The following is a 26,618-nucleotide window of genomic DNA, read 5'->3' on the forward strand; positions in this document are numbered from 1 at the left end:
ATATTACTTGGCCCACAGTTTTGGGGAAGGTTAAATAAATACTGTCTGTATAGGGCACGGTCCCTGGCACCCGAGCAGGGGCTCAGACATGCTCCTTCCCGTTCTTTCCCCTCGCCCCTAGAAGACAGAAGTTCTGTTACCAGTAAAAGAGATCACTTTTCCATTGCTTTTCAGCAGTATTGACCAATCATACTCAGTCCAACATCCTAGACTATTTCAACATTCAACTAAAAGGACTTAAAGGCTCCTGTGGGCCTCAAAGAGCTAAGCTGGGGGTCCAAATCCAGCACTCAGTTCTCCTGGTGTTCCTCTGGCTCAGGGTTCACAGGCCACTCCCATCCAGTGCCTTGAGTAGCCAAGGCTCTGTGGAAAAGGAGCCAGTCTGCTCAGAAAATTCCAGAACCATTCTTTAGTTGAGAGCTGGTTGCGGGGGGCTTGCTCTGTTAGTGGGAAGCCAGATATCCATTTGTCAAGTAGAGTCTGGGACAGAAGCTTGTGTTCAGAGGCTCTGTGGCAGATATCCCATGTCCAAGTGAGCTGGAAGGGGACCTTAGGTACGGTCGTGTGTGGCCAGAGTGGACTGGCCAGCATTGGCTGGACTTCAGAGAGAAGCTTTTGGCCACAGGGTCCAGCTGAGCCTCAGGGGAGGGGTCTGGGTCGCCCAGGTGCCCCAAGAGGGCCAGGTGTTCTCAGGCCAGGCTGTAGCACACAGAACCTCTGGACTTTCCCCCCGGACCTCTTGCTTCACCACAGCCCATTTATCTTGGGGCTTCACAGCGCCAGCCCCGGGCTGCCCTTTCCTCTTGTCTGTCTCCTCGTCATCCTTGTTCAGGAGTGAAAATGAGGAGATCTCACCTCACTCTCTGTTCTGGGAAAATGGATGTTAGCTCTTCGTGCAATAATTCTCTTTAGCCATCCTTTCGGAGTCAGAGTTGTCTAACTTATAACACGTTGCACGTATACAGTTGTTCGTGGACAGTGTGAATAGAGAGACTGAAACAGGTGGACTCAGGTTGTATCTCTTGTGCAGATTGATTTTGAGCCATGGCGTCCCCTTCGGAAGGAAGTGGTGATGCCCTGCTGCCAGATTTCCCCAGAGGGCCCCTGCACGCGTACCGCGCCCGCGCCTCCTTCAGCTGGAAGGAGCTGGCGCTGTTCTTGGAAGGGGAGGACGTGCTGCACTTTAAGGTGAGGCCAGCGGCTATGCGGTGTTGGCTGTGCTGACCCCCAGTGTGGGCTGGTAGGCATCTCGGTTCATTGGCAAAGATGGGGCTTTATGTTCTTAAAGCCACGTGGCCTCCCTAGGCCTCGTCTCTGCCTCTGTAAATGCAGCTAATCCTGGGCCCAGCACAGGCCAGTCTCCTCTTGCACCCCCGGACCGTGGAGCCCCCGGATTGTTGAGGAGTCAGGAAAGAACACAGGCTGTTTAAGCTCTCTAAGCCTCAGGTCCCCCTGCTTTCCACTGGGAAGGACTGTCATCTGTCCCTGTGTTTTTGGGTTGGACTGCGTGTCCAGTGTAGCCAGTGGCCTTGCGAAAAACCACGTAAGTAAGGGCGTAGCAAGATTCCATCCTTTGACTCCAAATCGGCCATTCCCCGTCTCCTGTGTTTCCAGAAAACCATCTTCTCAGCTCTGGAGAATGACCCACTCTTTGCGCCTCCCCGTGGAGGCGATCTGTCAATGGAGAAGTACCGGGAACTGAACTTCCTGCGCTGCAGGCGGGTCTTTGAGTATGACTTCCTCCCAGTAGAAGACATGCTCCGGAGCCCTCTGAAAGTCCTGGTGCTGATCCACTGCCTGGGCGCGTATGACTGGTCCCTGGTATCCAAATTCATGCTCCATGTGTTGGTAAGTAGGCAGGTAGGAGAGGATGGGAAACAAGGCTGTCGCGGTTCACTGTCAAGCCTTAGAATGGCTCTGCCCCAGGGCCAGGCAGGAGGAAAGGACACTAAAACTGCAGGGACTTGTTTCTCTAGAAGACACACAGTGTAAGATTCGGACAGTTGGGGCCAGCCTCGTGGTGTAGTGGTTAAGTTCAAGTGCTCTGCTTCTGCGGCCTGGGTTCATGGGTTCAGATCCTGGGCACAGACCTACACCACTCGTCAGCCATGCTGTGGCGGCATCCACATACAAAATGGAGGAAGATTGGCACAGATGTTAGCTCAGGGACAATCTTCCTCACAAAAAAAAAAAAGATTTAGATAATTGCCTTTGTGGGTGTTGGTGTTTGCTTTTATTTATTTATTTTTGTGAGGAAGATCAGCCCTGAGCTAACATCCATGCTAATCCTCCTCTTTTTGCTGAGGAAGACCAGCTCTGAGCTGACATCTATTGCCAATCCTTCTCCTTTTTTTTTCCCCCCAAAGCCCCAGTAGATAGTGGTATGTCATAGTTGCACATCCTTCTAGTTGCTGTATGTGTGATGCAGCCTCAGCATGGCCAGAGAAGCGGTGCATTGGTGCGCGCCCGGGATCTGAACCCGGGCCGCCAGCAGCGGAGCGCGCGCACTTAACCGCTAAGCCACGGGGCCGGCCCCTGTTTGCTTGCTTTTAAAGTTTTGTGGGATTTTTTGTGTTTGGGAAATGTTTGTTTAAAGAGATTTCTAAAAAATAGTACAGGAAATGAAAGCAGAAATTAGAATGTGTGGGCAGATCTTGTGATTTTGTCTGTGAAGTCCAATTTTTCCAGCCGTCTATGCAAATTTACACACATAAGTCCTTGAATAATATCCAGTGCTGTGAAAATTAAAGCCCCATAGAAGAGGAGCTTTGGGACATTTTTTGCTTTATACCAAAAAACAAAACGAAAAGGGAAAGTAGGTCTAAGGAGAGGCCTGTGTCCCCTTCCTCTCCAGCACACGGGTGGAGACGGATTCGGAGAAGGAGGCTCGGCCTTGTCTCAGCACGTGGTGGGTCCGTGTGTTGCCAGATGGAAAGTTGGGCTCACGCTGCCCGTCGTGCACCCTCCTTCCTTCCCTTCCCCACCCCCCTCTCCCGGCTCCCTGCTGCCTCAGGATTTCTTTCAGGCATCATAAGCTCGAAGTGATTCTGTTTAACTCACATAAACTGCTTGGGACAGGGACCCAGGTCCCACCACTCCCTTGAGCTCAAGGCCAGGGCAGCCGGGTCTCAGGGGACCCTGGGCCCCGGACGCTGGTGCTGTCAACTGCCTCTTGGAGCTTCCTTCTCCCGTCTGAAGAGGCGTGGCAGTGAGGGACCGCTGTGGGGTAGGTGGTCAAGTGCCTGTCAGGTAGGACGTCCTGGAATAGTGGTACCCGTTAATTCCACCTGTTTCTGTGACGTCATATTTTCAGATTTTTGGATCAACAATTTACCACTCTGGCTCTGAAAGACATTTCAAATATATGCCAAAGATCTTCGGAATGGAGGTAAGTTGAGGTTGGTGGTGAATGGTGAGCTCCTGTTCTCTTCCCTGTTCTCCTTCGAGATTTGTGACCAGGGCAGGTTGCAGACAAGGGTCCCCAAGGGGGCCTATGCTCGTCTTAGTTCCTGGTGTTCTTAGGCTTCTCACCAAATAGCTAGCACTGTTCTTTACCGAATAGGGTTTGCTCAGTTCCTGGCACTGTGTGAGTTGAGCCTTTTCTTATCAAAGCTACCGCCTTCCGTCGTCTTCTACTGCCTGGGAGCAGTTCTGGCCGCCGTGCTGACTTCGTGGGGCTGCTGGCAGCTCATGACCCACTGTTCTCACAGGCTGGGCGGGGTGGCATCCTGCTCGGCAGGATGACTCAGGGAGGTCACTAGTCAGGTAGATGGGTAAATGGAGATTTGGGGCTTCCATCCATGGTTTAGTCCTTAAAGGGAAGCTGGTGTCAGGTCGCTCCAGGAACGTGCAGAAAGAGCCTTTCTTGCTCATCATTTTGTGCTTCCGTGTAGATTTTTGGATGTTTTGCTTTGACTGAACTGAGTCACGGGACTAATACCAAGGCTATCCGGACGACTGCTCACTACGACCCCGCCACTGAGGTAGGCATGACCTTCCCGTCTGTCTCTGGGCCTTGAGCACGTGGAACGTGCTGGTGTTGTGAAAGAGTCGCCGGACTGAGGGACCGGCCTTGTCCCGGGTGCTTGTAAAGTGCATGCTGAATCCAGCAGGCTGTGCAAGGGGGCTGGGGAGATGTGGGGTCTGAGAGACAAAGCTGCTCCCCCCAAGAATTTGATCACAGTTTGGACTTGGGTGTCGTCTGAATGCCGTGAAGAAGCTGTCAGTCTGTAAAATGTGTTTCTGTTTCTCAGGCAGCCTGCTGGGGTTGGATCTCTGACTGGTCAGGTTGCTCATGCTTTATGAAACGAGCCGTGTGAGAGGATTCTCCTTGACCCTCATCCCTCTCTAGCTGTCTGTCTGCTTCCCCTGCCTGTGGCCAGGCTCTTTTGGCCAGTGGCCTGCCTTCTCCGTCCCTGCCCACTGCAGTCTAGCCACCTTGACCCTCACCATCTTCCTGCATCCTGTGGCCTGTGTTCAGGCCTCGTCCCGTGGACCTCTCCATGGCATTTGCGCTGTTGGCCACTGCCTCATGCTTTCATTCAGTGCATCTATCAAGCACTGCCCTGTGCAGGCACCGTTCTCAGTGCCGTGCGTATGCGGGCCGTGTCGTTGCTCTCAGCGAGCGGACGGACTGGTGGAGGGACACGGACCGTGAACAAAAGGATTCATGATTTATTGGGTGGTCGGTGCTAAGGAGGGAAGTGAGGGCAGGGAGAAGAAGGGGTGTGCAGGCCAACGGGGGCCTCCTCACTCCGTGACCCCTGTACCTCTCCCCCGTTCTGCTGCCCTCTCCCAGTCCTGGCATCGGCCTCCTTCGCCTCCGTTCTCCCAGAGGCCCATGTCCTTCCACCACTCGTTGCTCACCTGGCTGGCGTTTTGGGAAGCTTTTGCCTTTCCCCCATTGTAGTGTGGTTTGGAAGAGTCTGAAGCAGAGAGTAAAGCCCTGGGTCTGCGTATTTGCTTGTCGTTCATTCATTCAACAGCGAGGGCTGAATGTGGGCTGTGTGGCTGGGGTGCTGCGTGCCAGGAGCACAGGGAGGAACAAACCCCAGAGGAGTGGAGCGGGGACGAGGGAGAGGTGGTCATGGTGCAGCGCCCTGTGGGCTGCTGTCTCGGGGTCTGGGAGCAGAGCCAAGGGGCCTCACTCCAGAGTAGGGCTGAGAGCAAGCTGCTCAGCCAAGCCCCTCTTGGCTTTTTGTTTGTTAAGCCAAAGATGCCTTCATCTGAACCCAGGTCTTTGTGGCTCTATGGCCCGTTCCCTTTCCACTGCACTCAGGTGACCGTGGGCTCCCAATGCGAGATGGGGAGGCCAGTTCTGACTCTGGCAGAGGGAAGGTGGTACCCACATGGCCTTGGGCCCGTGCGAAGCCTGGACGTCCATGGGGTGGTCTTTTTCTAACCCACTTCCTTTTGGCATTTGGTGCTTAAATGAAGGTCAGAGCATGACGTCAGGTCAGTGGAGATCAGGAGCCCAGAGGCTTTCGCAGGCTGCTGGTTATGCATTCCTCTAGACAGCGATATTTGTTGAGTACCTACCATGTCCTAGACAGTGTTGTGGAGACTGGGCGCAGAGTGGTGAGCACAACAGGTAAACCTCTGCTCTGGTGGGACTCTCCTGCCAGAGGGGAGACACAGGCAGACGCCGGGAGAACCCGGATGTGCCAAGGGGCTATGGAGCCTCGAGAGGGTGGAGGTAGAGTGTGATGGGGCGCAGGGAAGGCCTCTACAGAGGTGACAGGCTGAGACCGAGTGGCTCGAAGGAGACTGCCGTGTGAAGACCTGGGTGGAGGGAGCACCGAGGCCCTGAGGGAGCTGGCTGGCTGGGTGCCTCCTGCCGGGAACAGCAACAGTGGCAGCTGAAGCGTGGGCAGCGGAGAGGCGGGGGTCCCTCAGAGAGGGGAAGGGGCGGCATGGCTGGCAGTCTGTTTTCCCACCCACTCCCACTTCCCTTTAGTGAGATCTCGACTCTACAAGGTGCCACACAGCACACTGACCGTTTATAAAATCGTGCACGCTGCCCGATTACAGAGGGAATTCTGCCTGGCGTCCTTCCCGCTTCCTACCCTGGAGGAAGAGGGAAACCTGAGAATTTGCCTGTGGTAGCGACTCACTCCTGGACGCTGCTCTCTGTCCAGTTACCAAGCAGCCCTCGCCTCTGAATAGTCCGCATCCTTCCCACGCCCACCTCATTTACAGGTCCTCCTGGTGGGTGCCCTCCCCAGGAGCAGCCCCGCCCCCCCAGCACCCACCCCTGGTTCCCTCTTGCTTTTCTGCCTCACTGAGCGCCCAGCTGTGTCCTCGGGAGACCTGTCCACGCCTCTCAGCTTGGTTATTAATGCCCGTGTTCATTCACTCCACGTTTTGAGTGTCTGTCTTGTGCTCCCAGGCGTGTGGGATCTTACTCTCTCGGAGGAGCTTACAGGTTGGAGAGACGAGCAGGAAAAGGAATGTATGTTGTTAATTGGAGGTCGATGGGGGATAAGATAGGAGTATGGGGGGTCCACTTAAAGGCTGCAGTCAGGGAAGCCTCCCTGGGAAGACAAGCGCTCCCTGCGGCGTTGGCCAGCTTCCCAAATGTTTTGTGTATGTTTTATTTGATATATTAGTCATCGTGTTCTATAGGAAGGTGCTTCTTTAAGTCATAAGACCCCGAATATGCTGTTTAAAAATAGACCCACTGCTGCTGTTCGGGCAGTCAAATGTTCAGTAAGTTCTTAGTCCTGCCTCAAAGGTTTTGAGCAGAGAAAACCAAATGTATCAAAAAGGAAAAGAAAGTCTGCATGTGTTTCAGTTGCTAATTTTAACTTTTAACTTTTTTTTCCCTTGTGCAGGAATTCATCATACATTCCCCCGATTTTGAAGCTGCCAAGTTTTGGGTCGGCAACATGGGCAAGACTGCTACCCACGCGGTGGTGTTCGCACAGCTGCACACGCCGGGGGGCGGGTGTCATGGCCTGCACTCCTTCATCGTGCAGGTGGGCTGCCCGTCGTGTTGGAGAGCTGAGGTTCCCAGCTGGGCCAGCATTACCCTAGGCGACACCTGGCAGTGTCTGGAGACATGTTCGTCACAGTTGGGGGCGGGTGCCTCTGGCATCTAGTGAGTAGAGACCAGGGATACGCTGAGCATCCTGTGGTGCACAGGACAGCCCCACCCGCCCCTGGGAAAGGACTCTCCAGCTCACTGTTGGTGCTGCCGCCCCAGGATCGTTCAGTGGAGGATCTCTCCATCCTCCTAGTGGCCACGTCGGCTTCCTCTCAGACACTTGTCACAACCTGGATCTCCTGGCCCCACCCTCCCAGGCTGCTGACGTGGCAGGTCTGAGGTGGGCTCCAGGAGTCCTGGCATGCAGTCTGACCTGGGGGCCTTGATGTAGCCCGTGCCTGGGTCACAGACAGGGAGCTTTGCCCAAGGGGGGCATCTGGGACTGATGGCTGGGCCAGGGCTCCCTGCCTCCCCTGTGGGGCCCATTTCCCAACTGCCCAAGGCAGACAGTGTCCCCAGACCTGGAGCTTCCAGAAGCCTGTCCAGAACCTGTCTCTCTGGGCTGGCTGGATACTGAATGAAGTCCCACTTACCCGCCCCCACCCCACCCTGACCCATTCTGGCATTTTTGTTGTTTAAGACTTTTCCGGTGGGGGTGGATCTCATGAGAAAAGAAAGTCATCATAGTTTTTTTTTGATTGAGGGGAAATTCATGTGACATACAATTAGCCATTTTTTTTTTTTAAAGATTTTTTTATTTTTTTAAATTTTTTCCCCCAAAGCCCCAGTAGATAGTTGTATGTCATAGCTGCACATCCTTCTAGTTGCTGTATGTGGGACGCGGCCTCAGCATGGCCGGAGAAGCGGTGCGTCGGTGTGCGCCCGGGATCTGAACCCGGGCCGCCAGTAGCGGAGCCCACGCACTTAACCGCTAAGCCACAGGGCCGGCCCCAATTAGCCATTTAGAGTGAACAGTTCAGTGGCTCTTGTGCATTCAGTGTTGGGCAGCCACTGCCACTGGTTTCAGAACGTGTCGTCCCCAGAAGAGCACCCCACACCCTGAGCAATCACCCCCTGCACCCCTGTCCCCGCCCCAGGCAACTCTTGTCTCCTTCTGGACATTTCACATAAGAGGATCGTACCATATGTGACCTTCCACGCCTGGCTTCTTTCAGTTAACATGTGTTTGAAGTTTGTCCAAGTTATAGCACATGCCAGAACTTCTCCTTTCTGGGGCTGAGTTAGCCAGTGTGTGGGTAGACCACAGTTTGTGTGTCCGTTTGTCTGTAATGGACACTTGGGCTGTTTTCACCTTTTGGTGATTGTGAATGTGCAACTGTGAGCATTCATGAGCAAGTGTCTGTTTGAACACCTGTGTTCAGTTCTTTGGGGCGTATATCCAGGAGTGGACTGCTGGCTCGTAGGGTAATTCTGTGTTTGACTTTTTGAGGAATCATGTTGTTTTCCACAGTTCCCACCATCGTACATTCCCACCAGCAATGTGTGAGCCTTCCAGTTTCTTCACATCCTCACCAACATTTGTTCTTTTCTTTTTTTTTTAATAATCACGCTAGTGGGTGTGAAGTGGTATTTTTTGTGGTTTTGATTTGCATTTTCTTGGTGACCAGTGATGTCAAACATCTTTTCATGTGCCAGTTGGCCGATTGTATATCTTCTTTGGAGAAATGTCTGTTCAAGTCCTTGGCCCTGAAGCAGAGATCCCCCCTCCACGGGAAAGGCAGAGGCTGCACACTGGGAGCTGCTGTAGCAGGGGCTTGGCCACCGTCCCCTGAGTTTGGCAGAGACTCAGAGGCAGGCAGAGTGGGCGCTTCACAGAGGAGAAAAGGGGGCTGAGGGGCCCCCTGACGGGGCTGGGGGCCTGGGGGGGGTGGCTCACTAGAGGGGGCGTCCAGGTGACTGTGAGGGGAAGGTCTGGCTCTCCCGGGTTGGTCCTGAGTCGGAAGCAGGACAGAAATTAGGGAAGCTGTGGTTATGATCGAGTCCTGGCTGATGGGCGCAGGGTTACTGTTTGGCTCCTGGGCTGGCTGCTGCAGGTGATGGGTCAGAGCTCTACTGTTACATGATCTGGCCGTTGTCTGTACATTCAGTCCCTCAGTCCATTTCTTAATTGGGTTGTTTGTCTTTTTGTTGTTGAGTTATGAGGGTTCTTTATACGTTCTGGATACTAAACCCCTATCAGATAGATGATTTGCATATATTTTCTCCCAGTCTATACGTTGTCTTTTCATTTTCTTGATAATGTTGTTTATGCACAAAGCTTTTAATTTTGATGACATCCAGTTGATCCATTTTTCTTTGTCGCTCATGTGCTGATTTTTCAGTTTACATTTGAACTACTGCAGACTGGGGGTATTTTTCGATACCAAGGCCACCATTCATGGTTCCTGTGAGTGTAGATTTGTACCTGAAGTGAACTTCTTTTTTTTCTTTCTTTTTTGCTGAGGAAGATTAGCCGTGAAGCTAACATCTGTGCCAGTCTTCCTCTACTTTATATGTGGGTCACTGCCACAGCGTGGCTGATGAGTGGTGTAGGTCCACACCTGGGATGAGAACCCGTGAACCTGGGCTACCGAAGCGGAATGTGCCAAACTTAACCACTACGCCACTGGGGCTGGCCCTGACGTGAACTTCTGATGGAGATTGTCTGGACTAGAGTTCCACGTCTTTCAGTGTTTCTGGTTCTCAGACTATAGAGCCACGGTGTTTTAGACTCTAAAAGTTAAGCTTGAAATCCTCAGTAGGATCTTGCCATTCCTCCATCCAGCTGCTGGTTCCTGTGCCCGGTGTATACCAAGTGTGGGCTCGAGGGCAGCGTGGTACCCTTTCCTCGAGGGTTCACCGCCTACTGAGAGGGACTGGGACAAGGAGCCACAGACCCTTGTGACACGTGCTGCACGTCATTAGCCGGGAAAGTGGAGGGTTATAATTTGTTGCAGGTTTCTTGTATCAGGTTGGCAGTGTCCAGATGTTGTGGGAAATGTTGTATGTAAATTGACACAATTAAATATTTTTGAGGTAAGTGTACCATCAACTAGTTCTGCTTTTAACTTTGGTCAGCGTCTTTCCTGGATTGGAGAGGTTGATACATTCTATTTGTAATGACGACAGTACCGTCTACTTCCAGGTGAACTGACAACTTGCATTCACGTTATTTTTCTGCTTGATTACTTGAAAATCACCAACTTCCTTTTGACTGTCTTCTCCTCTCTCCGTCTCCACTTTTTAAATTACTTTTTTATTTCAAAAGGCTTTTAGAAGTTTGTGTCTGAATCTTTACTGAGCCTTATTGAAGGATTTTAGAAAAAAGGAAAGACCTTTGGGCTCCAGCCTTTTATTTTAAATATCATTATCATCAAGTTCAGTTAAGTTAGATGATAGTTGCACTGAAATAAACAAAAACTAGCAATTCGTACAAATAGCTCAGTTCCAAATAGCACAAATCCAGTAGTTCTGTAAAGCAGTTTCTTGACCTTGGTGCTATTGACATTTCGGGGGCAATAATTCTGTGTGGCGCTGTCGTGTGCACTGGGTGGGGGGGGTGTAGCAGCTCCCCTGGCCTCCACCTACTAGATGCCTGTGGTTCCCCTGGTTGTGACACCACAACTGTCCCAGACATTGACAGGTGTCCCCTGGTGGGGCGGGGAGGGGGGCAGAGTCAGGCCTGGGGGGGAATCGCTACTTAAGGGTATTCTAGAAGGAAACTCCGTGTCCTTAGTGGAGAGCTCACATGTGAGGAACATCAGCTAGCAATATCTGTATTTTTTAGGTAAGTATACCTGTTGGAAACTCATTTTGAGGAGCAGAGATTTACAGAAATAACCGTAGGCTCTCTCTCCCACAACACATATGTGTACAGCCATTTTGTTGTTTGTTAAAATCCAGCGGGAAGTCCTATATGTAGAACATGGATGTGACATCCTGAAGTCCTCAGGCAGCAGGTACTAATCAGCTCCTGCATTCTCTTCCCGAGGCTGTCGCAACAAAACAAAACACCACAAACTGGGGGCTTCAAACAGCAGACGTTTACTTGCACAGTCTTGAGACCGGTAGTCCAAATCAAGCTGTAGGCAGGGCCGCGTCCCCTCTGGAGGCTCTAGGGGAGGGTCCTTCCTGCCTCTTCCAGCGTCTGGCGACCACCAGAGCCCCCAGGCTTGTGGCCGCATCCCTCCCATCTGCCTCCGTCTTCTCCACGTTCTCTCCTCTTCTGACAAGGACACTTGTCATTGAACCTGGGCCACCTGGGTAATCCAGGAGGCTCTCATCTTGAGGCCTTCAGCTTAATTACATGTGCAAAGACCCCCATCTCCAAATCAGGTCACGTTTGTGGAGGACACAGTTTAACTCACTGCAGCTACCCAGAGGGATTCCGTGGCTCAGTCCCTGGGGTTTTTGAATGAATTCACTTTGATTTCCGTGTGGTCTGATAGTTGCCGTTTGTTGCTTTCTGTGGTTTGTAGATTCGGGACCCGAAGACCCTTCTCCCTGTGCCAGGGGTGATGGTTGGTGACATAGGGAGGAAGCTTGGGCAGAATGGTCTGGACAATGGGTAAGTGCACACTCCGAACTTGATGGTCCCGGTGCCCTCCTCCACGGGGTTGTTCCTCAAGGCTGCTTGCTCAGGACCTGGATTCCTACCAAGTCCAAGGCTGCATGGCTGCTCGAACTGTGATCTCACTGGGTCCCTCAGTGCTGTCCCCTTACCCTCCTGGACTGTTGTGGGTGTGCACCCAAGAGCCACGTGGGAAGGGCTGTCTCCTGCATGAACTCCAGTGTCAGGTGGTGTCAGTAGACCCGAGTACTGAATGAGGGAACTTCTCTCCGGGCAGGTGGCCACCCCCACTCTCAGATCAGGCCCAGGGCAGGTAACCTGCAGCCTGGGTGGAGCTGAGCTGTGCCCGGCCCGCCTTCCCCGGATGAGGTCCTCAGCATCCTAACCCTCCCGGAGCTCGAGCATCCAGCTCATGTCCACACTGATTTTGGGGTGGAGCAGTGTTCCAGGTAGAGGGAGCAGAGTGGCATGAGATGAGGCTGCAGGGCTGGGGAGGGTACACTGGACTGGGGGCAGGGCGGGTGGGGCGAGCCACGTCAGGAAGGGCCCTGACGTCCCCCTGAGGGGTTCCAAGGGCCAGTAATGCAGGAGCTTTGAAACCTGACGGGTTTGGATTCAAGTCCTGGTCCACCTCTGACTCTGGGTTCTGTGGAGCAGCTCTCTTGGCCTGTTTCCTCATCTGTAATGTGGGCGTGACGACTGCAGTCGCCGTGTGGGGCCCTCGCACAGCCTCCTGAGTGGGCCAAGGGCAGGTCTTCCGCCTATTTGCTCTGTGTCCGTGCTTCCCCCACCTTGCACGTGAGACTCCGTACACTGTCTCCGGGAAGCCTGGCTGGGAGGGTTTACGCCCCTCTGTTTCTGTGAGACAGTTTGTAACTGGGGAGGAAGCCAAAGCCAGGGCTGCTCCTTAGTCGTGTGTCTTGCATTATGTCTGGAGAATGTTTATATACTTGCTGCTTTGTAACAAGGCAGGGAACAGAGGAAGCCGCCTCTTGGTAGTTTGAACTCACTGGCTATCCTAACCCTGGCCATTTTGGGTGTAAAGCAGGAGGTGGGTCAGCTCGAGAGAGAGAAGCTGGACCAGGTGGCCTCCAAGGACCCCGAGCGTGGAGAGACCTCCTTTTGTCTGTCCCTCCCAAGAATAAGGGGGGCTGGGGGTACAGAGACTGTCTCCAACCTCTGCCTGGACCCTCAAAACAGGGGGGGCCCAGACTATACGAAAGCGGGCTGGGCAGCCATTGATTTTACTCAGTGTTAGTTTGAGACAATAGAAGGATGTTAAAAAGCAAAACCAAACACACGTGCGCAAAACCCTTCCAGCCAGTACCTGCCTCCCAGGATTCTGAGTGCCTCTCTCGCCAATCTGTGAAAGACCCTGTTAACTAACGTTGGAGCCCAGCGGGGAGGAGGGTGCCCCTGATGGGGCCGTATATTCCTTTAGATCCCTGCTTTGTGCAGCGCGGGGGCCCTGGCGCGGACGTGCCATGTGGCTCGCCTTGAGCTTCCTCTTCCTGCCCTTGTCCTCAGGGCAGTGGGAAGGCAGTGACCTGCTCCAGTCTGTTTGAGAAGGTCGCTCTGGCCGCGGGTGAGGAGACATCAAGGAAGGCGGTGCAGGAGGTCAGGGTGGAGGGGACTGTCTTGTTCTGGACTTTGAATCCTAGCGTCGTTTTATTAGATCCACGCGTCCAGTTTGGGGCTCAGAAAATACGTGTGTCGTGACTCCATCTATGGAAAGGTCTGTGCGTGCATGTAAGGCCGGGCAGGTGTATCCTCAGGTGTGTGGTGGTGGTAGATTACCCTCTAGCGGCGAATAAATGCTACCAGGTCACATCCGGTGGACGGCACCAGGTGTGGTCACGGGTCTCTCCTCACTGTCCATTTGGTTTGACTAATCAGAACCTTTAACATTGTTCTGGAACATCACCAAAAACCCTGCACTTGTTTCCCCCCAGTAAACTCAGATTCCTAGAGACTGAGCACTCGTCTCCTGTTACGATAGTCCCCCCAGAAGTGTTAAGCAGAGCCACTTACAGTGAATGCATCACGCCGGTGTAGAACAGGCTCTCCTGAATCAGCCTGTCACATCGCTGCGTCGCTGGAGCAAAGGCTCTTCTAAGATTCAGAGATGCCAGTCGCCTCCAGCATTATCATGGGCGGTGTGATGACCACCCTGTGAAGCAGTTTCACAGCGGCTCCCCCACACCAAGTGTCACTGTGCCCTGCAGAGCTGCTCAGTGGCAGCCCAGTGGGACGTTGGAAGCAGCCATGTGGGTCCCTGAGCCTTTGAAGGTTCAGTGACTTGCTGGGGCTCGGGGTCCGTGGCTCATAGGGCTGGTGCTGGGATATGAGCCAGGTACATGGTGCGGGCAGGCCCCACCCCCTGCCTCCTCCCCAGATGCTCTCTCTGTCCTGGCCATGGGGGCGCGCACAGCCAGCAGAGGGCGCCTGGGTTCTGAAGCTCTGGGCTGGCTGTTAAGGCCACACCAAGATCCTGGTGGTCTCTCTGCTCGGGTGCTGGCCGAGTTCTCCATCTAATTCTAATATCAGTGTTCTAATTTAGTGATTTTTTTCCAAGATCACTTATTTTGGAAAAAAAGGTAACAATTTGTAGGTTAGATTTTGTCACTTCACAAGAGTTCCCAAGTATGTGGGATGACTGTCTAGAAATCAGAGGCAAACGTGAATTGTGTGGATAGTTATAGTCAAATAACTCTAAAAGCCAAATAACAAAGACCCTCTCAAGTGAGATTTTCAGCCAAACCTTTAAGGTGGGCTGCAGGCTCTGAGGTGAGGCAGGGCCTTTAGGCCTTGGGAATCCATCTCAAAAGTGGCCGGGAGGGGCCAGCCTGATGGCGTAGTGGTTAAGATCACACGCTCCGCTTCAGCTGCCTGGGGTTAGCACGTTAGGATCCCAGGTGCACACTGACCACCACTTATCAAGCCATGCTTGGCTGCATCCCATATAAAGTAGAGGAGAATTGGCACAGATGTTAGCCCAGGGCCAATCTTCCTCAGCAAAAAGAGGAGGATTGGCAACAGATATTAGCTCTGGGCTAATCTTTCTCAGCAAAACAAAAACAAAAACAAAAGTGTCCGGGAGGAAGTCCCAAAAGGTGCTAGATGTGTTTGGTCCTAGGTGGGGCTGGAGGGTGGCCTTGCGGGAGGCCCCAAGGAGGAAGGAAATTGCTGGAACTTAGAGCAGGAGGCTGAGGGCAGAAGGGTATATGCAGTACCTGGGAGCAGGGTCTGTGGCCTCCAAGCTCCCAGCACACCCCACGCCCCCTGCCATGTTCACATATTCCTTATGCCACATACACCATGTCACATACACTCTGTGCCACATCCATATCACACACCCCATGTCATTCATCCCATGTCACACACTCCTGTCACATACACCCCGTGTCACATCCCACATTGCACACCCCCATTGTCAGACACACCCAGTGCCACCCATACCCTGTGCCCTCTGGGGACACTGGGGGTTCTGGCCTGCAGGCTGGCCCACCGGTCTGGCCACCATCTGACTGTTTCTGGAACAGCGTTTGTGGTGTCGAAGTGCTCAAAGAGAATATGTGAAATTTTGCTTTCCGTTAAACTCAAGCGAATATTTGTACAAGTGGAAATATATTCGTGCTTGTTCCATCTGTGTATGGCACGGAAGGGTGAAGATTTTCCACTCCTTAAAGAGGGCACTTTGAGTTTACCAAATTGTACTTGAAAAAGCATTCCTTGGCTTAAGCTGGAACACACCGGGGGTGCTGGCACCGAGTCTGGGTGTTCTTGAAAAGTGGGCATCTGGACGTGCGGCCTGGGCGGGTGTTCCCCGGCCTCTGGGGCCACCACTGCAGCCAGTCAGAGCGATCCACAAAGGCCCTGGCTCAGCGGCTCCCTCCTGGGCAGCTCCCCGAATGGTCCGGCAGGGCCTGCTGGGGAATGGTCTGCAGCGACGACCTCTGTTTCCCACGCTGCTGCTGCCGCAGGCTGAGAACTCAGCATGTCTCCTAGGCTGCCTGAGGCATTTGGGAGGGACCTCCTCCGACCTCCGTGCCGACCTCCGTGCCGCCCCAGGTCTCTGCTCCTCCCGGTGCCGCTGAGTCTTTCCCCCAAGGCCGTCTCCGGACCAGGGTTTTGTGGAAATGGCACCAGTGCCCACAGGATGTCTCACCCACTGTGGGTTCATTCCACAGCACTTACTAAGTGTCCGGAAGGTTCCAGGCACCGTGGCCCCGTTACAGCAGGGTGAACGAGACCCCTAGGAAACTGCCAACACACAGCATGTGGCTCAGTGAGGAGCATGGACAGTGGCTGGTCGCCGCAAAATGGGGCCACCCTCTAGTGGTGCCGTGGGACTACCTGGTACTCACTGCAGGGTGGGTGGAGAATCGTGGCAGGCATCGTGGAGGAGGCGGTGGCACTCTGAGGGCCGACTGCCTAGAGATCAGGAGAGAGCCTGGTCAGTCTGAAGGTCACTAGCAGATACAACCTGCCTGCAGGCTGTGAGGAGGGCAGTGCTGTTGGAGCAGTGGGCAGGGGTCCCGTCTGAGGGCCTGCCCTGTGTTTCTAGGGGTTAGATTCTGTCGGTCCTGACATCTCATGAGGGCGTGACCCTTCTGAGCTGAAGTTGGGAAAGGCCTCTGCTCCTGTGTGCAGGACAGGCTGACAAGGTGGGGTCTGGAAAGAGCCACGGGGGAGACTGTTGCGGTAAATCAGACAAGAAGAGGCGGGCACTGAGCGAAGACGGGGATAGAGGGGAGCGGACGGTCAACACAGCCCAGGGCGGGGTGGGCGGCGGAGGTGGGGTGAGGGCGGTGACTCGGGACGGTGTGGCTGGCGTGCCGTCGGCAGGCTGGGGCTAGAGGTGGTTCTTTGAAGAGCTGTTTGTGTGGTTTAGTGGGAGAATATTCTGTATGATATTGAAAGTGCTCTTAGGAATCAAACAGGTTGCTTTGGGAACTATTGATATCTTTAAGATGGTTCGGGTTTTTTTGCACAGCTTATGTAACACCCATTACTTTGCAAAACCTTGTTCCCTAGACTATTGCAAAATAGGTTTTCCTGAGCTGACAACCATAGAAAATATCTTTGGTTACTAACACATAAGGGACCCGTAAGGGTGTGAGTGTACCCCTGCTCTTCTCTGCAGTTCAAGAGGAACTCATCCGCCTGCCTTTGGGGCAGTGGTATAATAACGCAGTTCTTTTGTTTGACTTGAGAGGTTTTTTTTGTTTGTTGTTTGGTTTTTTCTGTGAGGAGATCAGCCCGGTGCTAACAACTGCCAATCCTCCTATTTTTTTTGCTGAGGAAGACTGGCCCTGGGCTAACATCTGTGCCCATCTTCCTCCACTTTATATGGGATGCTGCTACAGCATGGCTTGACAAGCAGTGCGTCGGTGGACACCCGGGATCCGAACCAGCGAACCCCGGGCCGATGCAGCGGAGTGCACACACTTAACCACTTGCACCACCAGGCCGGCCCCAAGACTTGAGAGTTTTAAAACCTCAGTTTGCTGATTTCACTGCATCACACTGTGCTTTCTGGTCTGAGACTGAAATGTGAGAACCAGAGATTGTAATCTCTAAAATAACATTTCCCGTCCTGTCCTTTCTGTTGAGTAACCGGTTCCTCAGTTGTATGCAGGGGCCGAATCCTCGCGAATCCTTGCCCTGCAGCAAGGCCTCCTCTTCCCAGCGTCCCTGGGACGAGCCCTGGTGGGAGTGAGGCCCCGGGCCTCGATAACTACCACTCCGTGGCCCGTTTTGTTCACAGAGGACCCCACCACACAGACACCGCTTTATTTTTAAACTTACTCTTTTGGATAGAAAGATTTGTTGAAATTTCCTGTCTACTGGTGTCTTCTCTCCCGTTTTCTTTGTCTTTTGGGGCTTATGTCACCTTTTAAGGTGTCCTTTGCTTTCCCTTGGCTGAGTTTCAGGGGGAGAGGAGAGAGAAGCACTGGGCCAGACCCCTGTTTAACCACAAGTCCTGCCGTATCTCCGCAGATTCGCCATGTTCCACAAGGTTAGAATTCCTCGCCAAGACCTCCTGAACCGGATTGGAGATGTCACCCCTGAGGGCACCTATGTCACCCCCTTCAAGGTACAGGCATCACCAGGTAGGGATGTCTGTGGGTGGCAAAGCCCTCCCCTCCACCATGGAACACTCCTCCGTGCTCAGCAGGTGGAGCCGGGTTGGCAGGTGGGCAGACCTCTCTAGGTTCCGGTTCCGGCACGACCAACAAGGAAGGGGGCCCTTGGGTCATCCACACCCCCGGGATCCCAGGCATGATGACAGATGCTGACTGACAGCTGCCCGAGGGCGTCCACTCCCCTGCACCACCAGCCAGCCCTCTGGGGTTACATGAGGGATGCTGCCCCCGCCAGTGTGGTTTTCCTGAAGGGTTAAAAGGTGAGGGGTCACTTGGTGGAGTATCCAAAATGAGGGTGACAAACAGTGTTCTCTGGTGTCTGGGGCTCCCCACGCCCCTATTTCTTGCGTGGTAGAGACATGATGGTGTGGCCTTGGGCCCTTTGCAGACATGGCCCGAGTCGGAGTGGCTGGTTGCCCTCCTGTGTCCTGAGCTCACAGCCGGGGTGACCGTGTCCCGAGGAGCACACGCACTTGCAAGGACTCTGTCTGGACAACATGCGTCACCTGACAGGAGCCGAAAGAGCAGGGCTTAAAGTGAGGGTGACAAGTTCCCTGAGAGCTAAGGAGAGAAGTGAGCACCACGCAACTGGAAGTAATTTCAGAAGGAAACAGTAATACAGAAAGTTAGTTGAAAGTTAATGTGGCAACAAAATAATTTGAAAGAAAGCTCACAATAGATGGGACAAATATGGTGGGACAATGAATTAGAGGTTGGAAAATCATAGCGAAGGAGCCTTCCAGAAGGCACAGGAAAGGATGGAAGAAAACGAAGTTTGGAGGAATAATGACAACAAACGTCCCTAAATTGAAGAAAGGAAGAAAACCTTGATCGAAGGACCTGTGGAGCCCAAGGAGGAGAAGCCAGCAAAGCACGTCCCCCAGGCACACTGGAGAGAAATTTAAGAATTTCAAAGAGGAAATTCTGAAATCTTCCTGAGAGAGGCTGCAGATCTGACTCAGGTGGAATAACACCCACTGTACCTTCAGATTCCTCGAGCGCAGCGCAGAGCGCAGGGAGGCGGTGGAACGGTCCCATGTACGACCGTTGGGGGATAACCTCACTCGCGTGCTGTGAGAGCCCGCTAAGCTGTCGTTCGTGCCTGAGGACAGAAGAGGTCTTCTTCAGCGTGCAGAGTTTTGGAAGGGTGCCACACAAATACCACAAGGGACATAATTTTGGAAGAAGAGCCCAGATAATAAAAAGAAGTGAACCGGGAGAGGCAGCAGGAGGTGAGGGAGGTCAGGTGATGGGATAACTCGGTGAGGCTGTGGGTCAGGTGTGCCCGCTGTGCTGCCAGCGGTCCTTAAAGACAAGCCAGGCGCTGTTGGCAACAGTGGTACGTACACTGAGATTTATAACAGAATATCAAAAGTAGGTGTGTGAAAGAGTTACCCATTATAGGGGGGCCGGCCCCCTGGCGTAGCGGTTAAGTGTGCGCGCTCCGCTGCTGGCGGCCCGGGTTCGGATCCCAGGTGCGCACCCATGCACCACTTGTCAGGCCATGCTGTGGTGGCGTCCCACATCAAGTGGAGGAAGATCAGCATGGATGTTAGCCCAGGGCCTGTCTTCCTCAGCAAAAAAAAAAAAAAAAAAAAGAGGATTAGCATGGATGTTAGCTCAGGGCTGATCTTCCTCACGAACAAACAAAGAAAAAAAGAATTACCTGTTATAAAAGAACATGAGAGCAGGTGACATCACACTCCTTAGAAAGGTTGTCTTTGATGGGGAGAGAGGGCTTCTGGGGCAAAGTGGATCAAAGGGATTCATTTTGTAAACAAAGCCTTGGCACCAGCCATGGCACATGGGTCCGAGGTTCCCCACGTGCGCTCTGGGCACAGGCTGTGTCTGACTTTCAGGGGGGTTAGAGCGGGGCTGTGGTGCCTCCAGGTGGGCAGTGTGTGGCCCCGCAGAGGGGCACTCCTGCATAGTGCTCTCCCTCTGCCCAGAGCACCTTCCCCTGGTGCCTCCCCACACCGTCCTGGGAGGAGGATTCAGTAATGATACCTGCACCCCTGCTGCTGGGCCTGTCCCTGTCCTGCACCTGGAGGTCTGTGTCTGGGCACCCTGGGGGCAGGGCCTGACCGGCCCTTGTCAGCGTGAGCGCACCCTCCTCTTCCTCCTCACCCCTGGGGGTAGCCCGAGGAGGCCTGGCTGCACTCCTCATCCGCCTTGCTTCCGTAGGATGACAGGCAGCGCTTCGCAGCGTCCCTGGGTAGCTTATCCACTGGCCGGGTGTCCATCATGAGCATGTCCGTCGTTAATCTGAAGCTGGCCATCTGCATAGCACTTCGCTTCTCTGCCACTCGGCGTCAGTTTGGACCGACGGACGAGGAGGAGATACCGGTTCTTGAGTATCAGGTGCAGGTACGGGTTTCGCAAGTGCACTTCTGTTTTCCTTCTGATACGCGTGTAAGTGGACTCCTTTCAGGGAGCCGCAGTTCGGTTCCGGGAGTTGATCAAAGCTCTTACGGTGGTTAACAGAGCTGCTAACGGAGTCCAGGGAGGAGAGCAGCGTCGAGGGCAGGGGCTCCTAGCGAATGGTCTTGGGTGAGAGGGGGCACGCACGGCTAGCCTGGACGGGAAAGTGGAGGATGTGGTTCTGGTGAGGCTCTGGGGACGCGGATGCACACGCTGCTCACGCGTGAGGTCACTGCGGGCTCTGGCAGGTGGTCCTGCACGTCCGGGGCCACTACCTTTGACTCGTTCATCCCATCCCTAAGAAATGAGCCCGAGGAAACAACTGCTAAGAAGCAGCCGAGTGTGCCATGCTGTGCATTGTGACGTCATTTAGCAGAAGGAACGCTTGTCCTCTGGGTCCTCAGAGATGGGCCAGCCATTGATGGCCAAGATGCAGCCTGGCCCACAGCACGGAGAGTCGACGTTACCACCTGGGAAGGGAGGATGAGAGTGTGTTTTATCACAGCGGGCACCTGTACGGTGCTTGCGGGTTACCAGCCTTTCCGTCCACACCACAGGTCTAGTCTCCACACGGGCGGGTTAGGTTATTATTCCCAGTTACGGGTGGGGGACTGAGGATCCAACGGGTGACACCTGTCAGAGTGCAGTAGCTGAATCTGGCCCTGGGTGTGGGCCACGCTCCGTGTAAGCAAAGGTGTATTTGAGTGAAAGTTGGAGGAAATTGTGACAGAATCATTTCTTTAATATTCCTTTTACTGTGAGCCCTTTTCAATAATAAATAAATAAGGCAGAGCAGAATGTCCAGTTACACCTGTGTGGCACACATTCCCCCCACCACTAATCCTGTGGCCTTTGTGAGGTCAGTGCATCTGACTGCCTGGGCGTCCAGCGTGGCTCAGCAGTTACGAGAGCCCACTCACGCACAGTGCTTGTTCTCCCGCCCCGGGTCCACCCCTACTGGCTGTGTGCTCTTGGCAAGGCACTAAACCTCTCTGTGCTCTGACTTTCTCGTTGTGAGTTGTAACTGATGATACTCGCTCTTCATCGGTGGCTGTAATGATGAAGTACATTAGCACATGAGGAGGAGGTGGCAGTGTCCGGCACGCAGTAATGAGAGATGGTGGTGGTGACTGTTTGCCAGGTCCCTTCTCCCTCTCCCTCCTTCCATCCCTGCAGCAGCGGATGTGCACAGGTGAATGAGACACACTCCCTGCCTCCGAGGAACTGCTGGTTCTCCACGAGCCTCAGTTTCCCCATCTGGCTCTGGGTGATGGCTTCGTCCCTTGAGGCTTACAGAGCACAGGCTGTCAGCCGGTCAGCCCCTGCTCTGGCACAGTGGGCTGGTTTTTGTAGTTCCCAGGTAGGCGGATACTCAGTGGGTTGCAGTGTTGCCTTGATGAGACAGCGGGGAGAGGGGCGTGCAGGGAGATGCACTGAGAGCAGTCACACCTTTGAGTGCGGTTGTCATGACGGGCGGGAGAACTGGCTGAGTGGAAAGAACATCGGGGGGGACGGTTTCATGGAAGGACCAGGGGGCTGGTTAAGTGAGGAAAGTGGCCAGTGGAGGCCTGTGGCTCCTGACCTGCCGCCCACGCTCTGCATCTGGTCTTCTTGGCCACCTGGGTGTCGGGGGATTTGTTTACGCGAGTGTCTTGTTTACTTAGCAATGGCGCCTCCTTCCGTATCTGGCAGCTGCCTACGCCCTGGACCACTTTTCCACATGGCTCTTCCTGGACCTGGTAGAGCTTCAGCAAGGCCTCCTGGTTAAAGACCCCAGTGCCAGGCAGGTGAGAGCTCACTGTCTCTTCTCCGCTGTGTTTATATTATTATTCAAATTGTACTGAGGCTGAACAGCAGAGATTCAGGCTTTCTTTCAAAACAAGGTGAGTCTGTTGATGTGTGGATGCAGCTCTGACGCACTCCTTCCCTGTGTCCACCCGCTTGGACTCCCGGAAGCCTGGCTGTGATGTGAACAGGGTGGCACGTGTCTGCATCCCTGTTTCTCAAGGGTGTGCTGACAGGACTTCTAATTCCAGGCTGTGAGTTCAGCTGTTGTTCTCCTTTTGAGAACATGATGGTTTTGCAAAATCCACATTACTGGCCCCACAGTAGATTTCATGGCTTGATCCTTTCACAAACAACCCTACAAAGGTCTGAGTCCAGCTGACTGCATTTGAGTTGACAGTTAAGGATTTGTGCCAGAAATGAGCGTGCAAATCCATTGAGATCAGCCACTATGTAAAAAGAAGTCCTTTGCTAATTTCCGTGTGGATGGTTTACGAATTGATTTTCCATAGCCCCTCGCGCTGCCTCCTGGGCAGGAGCGAAACGTGAGTCACAGGAAATGCATTTGAAAACAGATGAGAAATGTTGCAGATTGGGGTTGTGTACAACACCCTAAAAAGCCTGTATCCCATTAGCGCGTTTTGGACTATTTTAGCATAAACAGGAGTCAAGTGTTGGTAGACAACATGGGGATGGCCAGCAGGGTGAACTGCTGAGCAAAACGGGTCGCCCCAGTCTACCAGGGACCCTTCTTCCGGAGCGAAGAGGTTAAATGTGTTTTTCCCCCTCGTGTGAGTCACTGAAACTTTTGCCAGCTGACATTGGAGTTGTTCTCCTGCTAATAATGTTACAAAGTTTAATCATGCTTTATTTTTGCTGAAACTCAGTGGTTTAACCCAGGTATAGTAGGACCTAAAAGTAGCCCTTATTTGCAGTTGAAAACACTGGTAAAATGGATCATCTTATTTAGCAGGTGTATGTGCATCTCTTTCTCTTAATGGTTTTTATTAAATGTCAAGTAGAAGCAAAAGGACGTTTATAAGACGTGTAAGGCCCAGGGCGCTGGAGGGAGAGCCCCTCGGGGAGTGGACTAGGAATGGCCCCCGACTTCACAGTCTCCTGGGACCCGTCCCTGCATCCCTCCTTAGGGGAGCAGTGTCTCAACGTTGTGTGTGATCTCTTGCTTCTCCGTATAGTCTCACCACAAACTAGTGGGACCTTAGCACATTGCTTGGTTTCACGCTTGTGAACTTCATATAAACTGAATCATACTGTATATTCTTCTGCGGTTTGCTTCTACCATCAGCCCGATGGCTATGAGTTTTATTTGCTGTACAAGCTGTGGTCCATTTGTTTCATTGCTGTGAAATTGTATGAGTGTACCACAATGTATCCATTCTTAGATGAATCCTTTTTTTAAGCTAAAATTGGGTTTCCTTTTCCCATAGTTGTTGGGTATCCTGGATTAGATTGGAGGACACAGGCCTCTGACGCTAGGGTTGAACTGACCCCTGACCTCTGGTGTCACAGCCTCTTTTCACCTGTTCTTGTTGGATTCCCTCTCCCAAGGCAGAGCTCGGCCGTGAGATCCACGCCTTGGCATCCGCTGGCAAGCCCCTGGCCTCATGGACTGCCCAGCAGGGAATTCAGGAATGCAGAGAGGCATGCGGAGGACACGGCTATCTGGCCAGTAGGTTTTGGAGAAGCACGTAACAGTTTCCTGTCCTTACCCCTACCCTTGACTCAAGACCAGGGGTCAGCAAACTATGGCTGCCTGCTGCTTTTGTGAATAAAGCTTTATTGGAACACGGCCACATCCATTCATTTACGCATTTTTCTATGGCCGTGTTCATGCTGCAGTCACAGAGTTGAGTAGTTGCAACAGAGCCTAAAATATTTCCTGTCTGGCCTTTTCCAGAACATGTTTGCCAGCCCCTGCCTTAGACAGATCCCTCCGCTTTCTGATGCCCCTTGGTTCGTCGGTCGAAATCTGGGAATGATGTTGTAGGGTGCAGAAACTGCGAAGGAGCCCGCTGAAAACCAGAACGAAAAGTAGCTTGTTCATTTGAATTGTAAATTTCTGATTAGTGACTTGGCAGTAAACTGGCACCAAGTTTTGTTCTGATGAAAAATTCCTAAACTTAGAAAGAGAGAGCCCGTTTTTATTGGCATTGGCTGTTGTTTGGGCAGCTGGTGTATGGCTAAGGGAATGAGCACCCCGCAGCCGGGCCAGATCCTGGCTCTGCCCCTCACTAGCTGTGTAGCCGTGGGCAAACTCTCCAGCCCACTTGCCTCAGTTTCCTTCTCTATAAAATGGGGGTGACAATAGTGTACCACGACACAGGCTCTGGCTGTGAGGCGGTGAGTTAATACGCATGAAGTGCTCAGCACGGGGCCGGCATGTCACTTACCTGCCAGGCTTGCTGTGTGTGATCTTGTGTGACTGATTGGTGGTTACGCACAGATGGCCACAAATACATTCAGGACAACAGAACTGGTGGCAGGCTTACTGACGGGTTATGCCGACAGAAGCATTTTAGGCTCTTGCCGAGTTTGAGGCTCTCAGTGATGGGCTTTAGGTGACTGTGTCCTGTCAGTGAGCGTCTGTCCCAATTTCTGCTCGTGTGGGCAGCCGGCCAGCACTGTGGCCCCCCACCCTGGCTCCTCCGCCCTCTGTCTCTGACGTGTGGGTAACCATGGCTCTGCATCAGTTGCTCATTTACACATTTTGTTCTCCATGCAATGAATGCTCTTTGTAGTTTTTGTTTGTTGTGAGAACTCATAGCGACGCTGTAAATAGTTGAGAATAAGGAAGTTGATTCATGTGCCTCTGCAGACAACAAAAACGACTGAACCAAGAGTCATCACATATAAAACGCTGGGCTGAAACCAGCAAGACCGAACTCAGCAGGAGTAAACGTAAAGGCCTTCATCTAGGTTTAAGTATCAATTGCAAGTTATCTCTCCAAGGTCGCTCCCAGCTGTTCATGTCCAATGGCCTAACTATGGCATGGGCAGCGAGTCAGGGGAAAATGATCAGGGTGTTATAGGTGACCACAAGCCTTGAGGCCTCCACAGAACATCTCATACCCTCCCGGGCTCCGTTCCTGACAGTATGTGAGCTGGAGAAGTTAGAGTCCCAGCCCTTCCCCATCCCAGCGTCACATTCGGAGACCCTTCTTCATCACAGGGGAAGACCCAGATGATGAGGGTCTGGGAGGCATACCTTATAAAATATGCAGAGGAATTGGGTTCTTCAACTGGCAGGAGAGACCGCAAAAAGAAAAGGAGAGTTGTCTCCAGATATTTGAGATTTCTTGTGTAAAAAGAAGGATTCATTCAGTTGTAGAGGGAAGCAGGGTAGCCCCCTGGGCAGTCAGCCCCCCGAAGCATTCCATGTCTCTCAGTGACACCCTACCTTTCCCCAGGCAGCTTCTGCCAGGGCACCTTGTGGGGCTCGATGATGACGATGGGGATGCTGGTGACAGTGCCTCTTTCTCGAGTGCTCACTGCTTGCCAGCGCTGCCCCGAGTGTTTCACTGGGAGCCGCCACTGACCTTCCGGACAGCTTTCTTGGGTGGTTGCTGGTACATCTGGGAAGGTGGAGCCTGGGCTTCACAGAGGATGCGAGGGCGCGTGGCCACTTAAGAGGTGCAGCTGGACGTGAGCAGGGTGGGAAGTGCCTGGTCTGCTCAGGCGGGCCGAAGACTTGAGGTCCCAGATAGTGGTGAGGGTTTCTCACGAGCACCCTAAGTGATGAGAACGCCGTGCCTTCGTTGCAGTGAACCGGCTGGGCGACCTCCGAAATGACAACGATCCGAACTGCACGTATGAAGGTGACAACAACGTCCTGCTGCAGCAGACCAGCAGCTATCTGCTCAGCCTGCTGGCCCGCCGGGCCCAAGGTGAGCCCCACTGCTTGCTCGGCGGGTGGCCCCTAGGCCTCAAATGGGGAGCGGTTCTCTGGCCCCCGTGGCATTAGCTGTCCTGTCAAAATGTCCCGTGTTTCCAGGAGGAAAAACGTGTTCTTAAATGGTGATTGACCAACTTGGGAAATGGTCAGGTGGGGGAGGGTCGCCCCTCTGGGACAGCACTGTGGTTGGGGTCCCCTGGCTCCTCCAGCTCACTGGGTGTGCTCCTAGGTGGTGCTCGCTGTGAGAGCCCTCTGAAGAGTGTGGACTTTCTGGAAGCCTACCCCGACATCCTTGGCCGGAGGTTCGAGGTCCCCAGCCTTGAGGACTACTTGGACTCCTCAGGTGAATATGCTCCCTCCCTGTCCCTGCTTCCGTCACGACCCTGGGAGGTGCCCTGTGCCGAGGGGGGGCTTTGGTGGTTACGGCTGGGGCAACAGTGGCCTTGGAGACCCCTGGAGGCAGCGTGTGGGTTTGTCCCTTCATTCATTTTTTGAGCCATCCGTCGAGCATCTCCCTGTGCCTGACGCTGAGTTAGGCACTGACTCCAAAGATGAGACTCAGGGAGCCCACTTCCTGCCCTGGCTCTCCCTCTGCTAAGGATAAGGAGGGCGAGGCCTCTGGGGTCCCGTCTCTGCCTCGCTGGGTGCCTCAGCTCTCGCCCACCACCCCATGGCAGCCGTCATCACAGGAAGCTGGGGGCCGTCCTGCTCATGGTCCATACTGTCAGACATCTCTGGGCCTTTGCACGGGCCAGGCTTTTTATTCTGGTCATGGCCTCACCTCTCGTCCCTGCC

General features: G+C 53.4%; 1 protein-coding gene across 10 annotated transcripts in view; it reads left to right on the top strand.

Annotated features, from left to right (window-relative positions):
* The window catches only part of ACOX3 (acyl-CoA oxidase 3, pristanoyl), a 56,518-nt gene that overhangs the window by 4,880 nt on the left and 25,020 nt on the right, over window positions 1–26,618 (top strand). For 9 of the 10 annotated variants that reach the window (XR_015553054.1, XR_015553055.1, XM_087434860.1 and 6 more), the window contains exons 2-13: window positions 1,031–1,188; window positions 1,615–1,848; window positions 3,314–3,388; window positions 3,894–3,983; window positions 6,834–6,977; window positions 11,464–11,552; window positions 17,559–17,655; window positions 19,889–20,071; window positions 21,790–21,912; window positions 23,480–23,600; window positions 25,693–25,815; window positions 26,053–26,166. Coding sequence is in view for 8 of the 10 variants with exons in the window: in XM_087434860.1 (XP_087290986.1) it covers window positions 1,045–1,188; window positions 1,615–1,848; window positions 3,314–3,388; window positions 3,894–3,983; window positions 6,834–6,977; window positions 11,464–11,552; window positions 17,559–17,655; window positions 19,889–20,071; window positions 21,790–21,912; window positions 23,480–23,600; window positions 25,693–25,815; window positions 26,053–26,166 (1,537 nt within the window). In the remaining 2 variants the exon portion in view is untranslated. The remainder of the gene's footprint in view (window positions 1–1,030; window positions 1,189–1,614; window positions 1,849–3,313; window positions 3,389–3,893; window positions 3,984–6,833; window positions 6,978–11,463; window positions 11,553–17,558; window positions 17,656–19,888; window positions 20,072–21,789; window positions 21,913–23,479; window positions 23,601–25,692; window positions 25,816–26,052; window positions 26,167–26,618) is intronic. The other variant, XM_087434864.1, reaches the window with a different exon arrangement.

This window comes from Ceratotherium simum, chromosome 8, assembly GCF_057802395.1.
Source record: "Ceratotherium simum simum isolate JZ-2026a chromosome 8, ASM5780239v1, whole genome shotgun sequence".
NCBI lineage: Eukaryota > Metazoa > Chordata > Mammalia > Perissodactyla > Rhinocerotidae > Ceratotherium > Ceratotherium simum.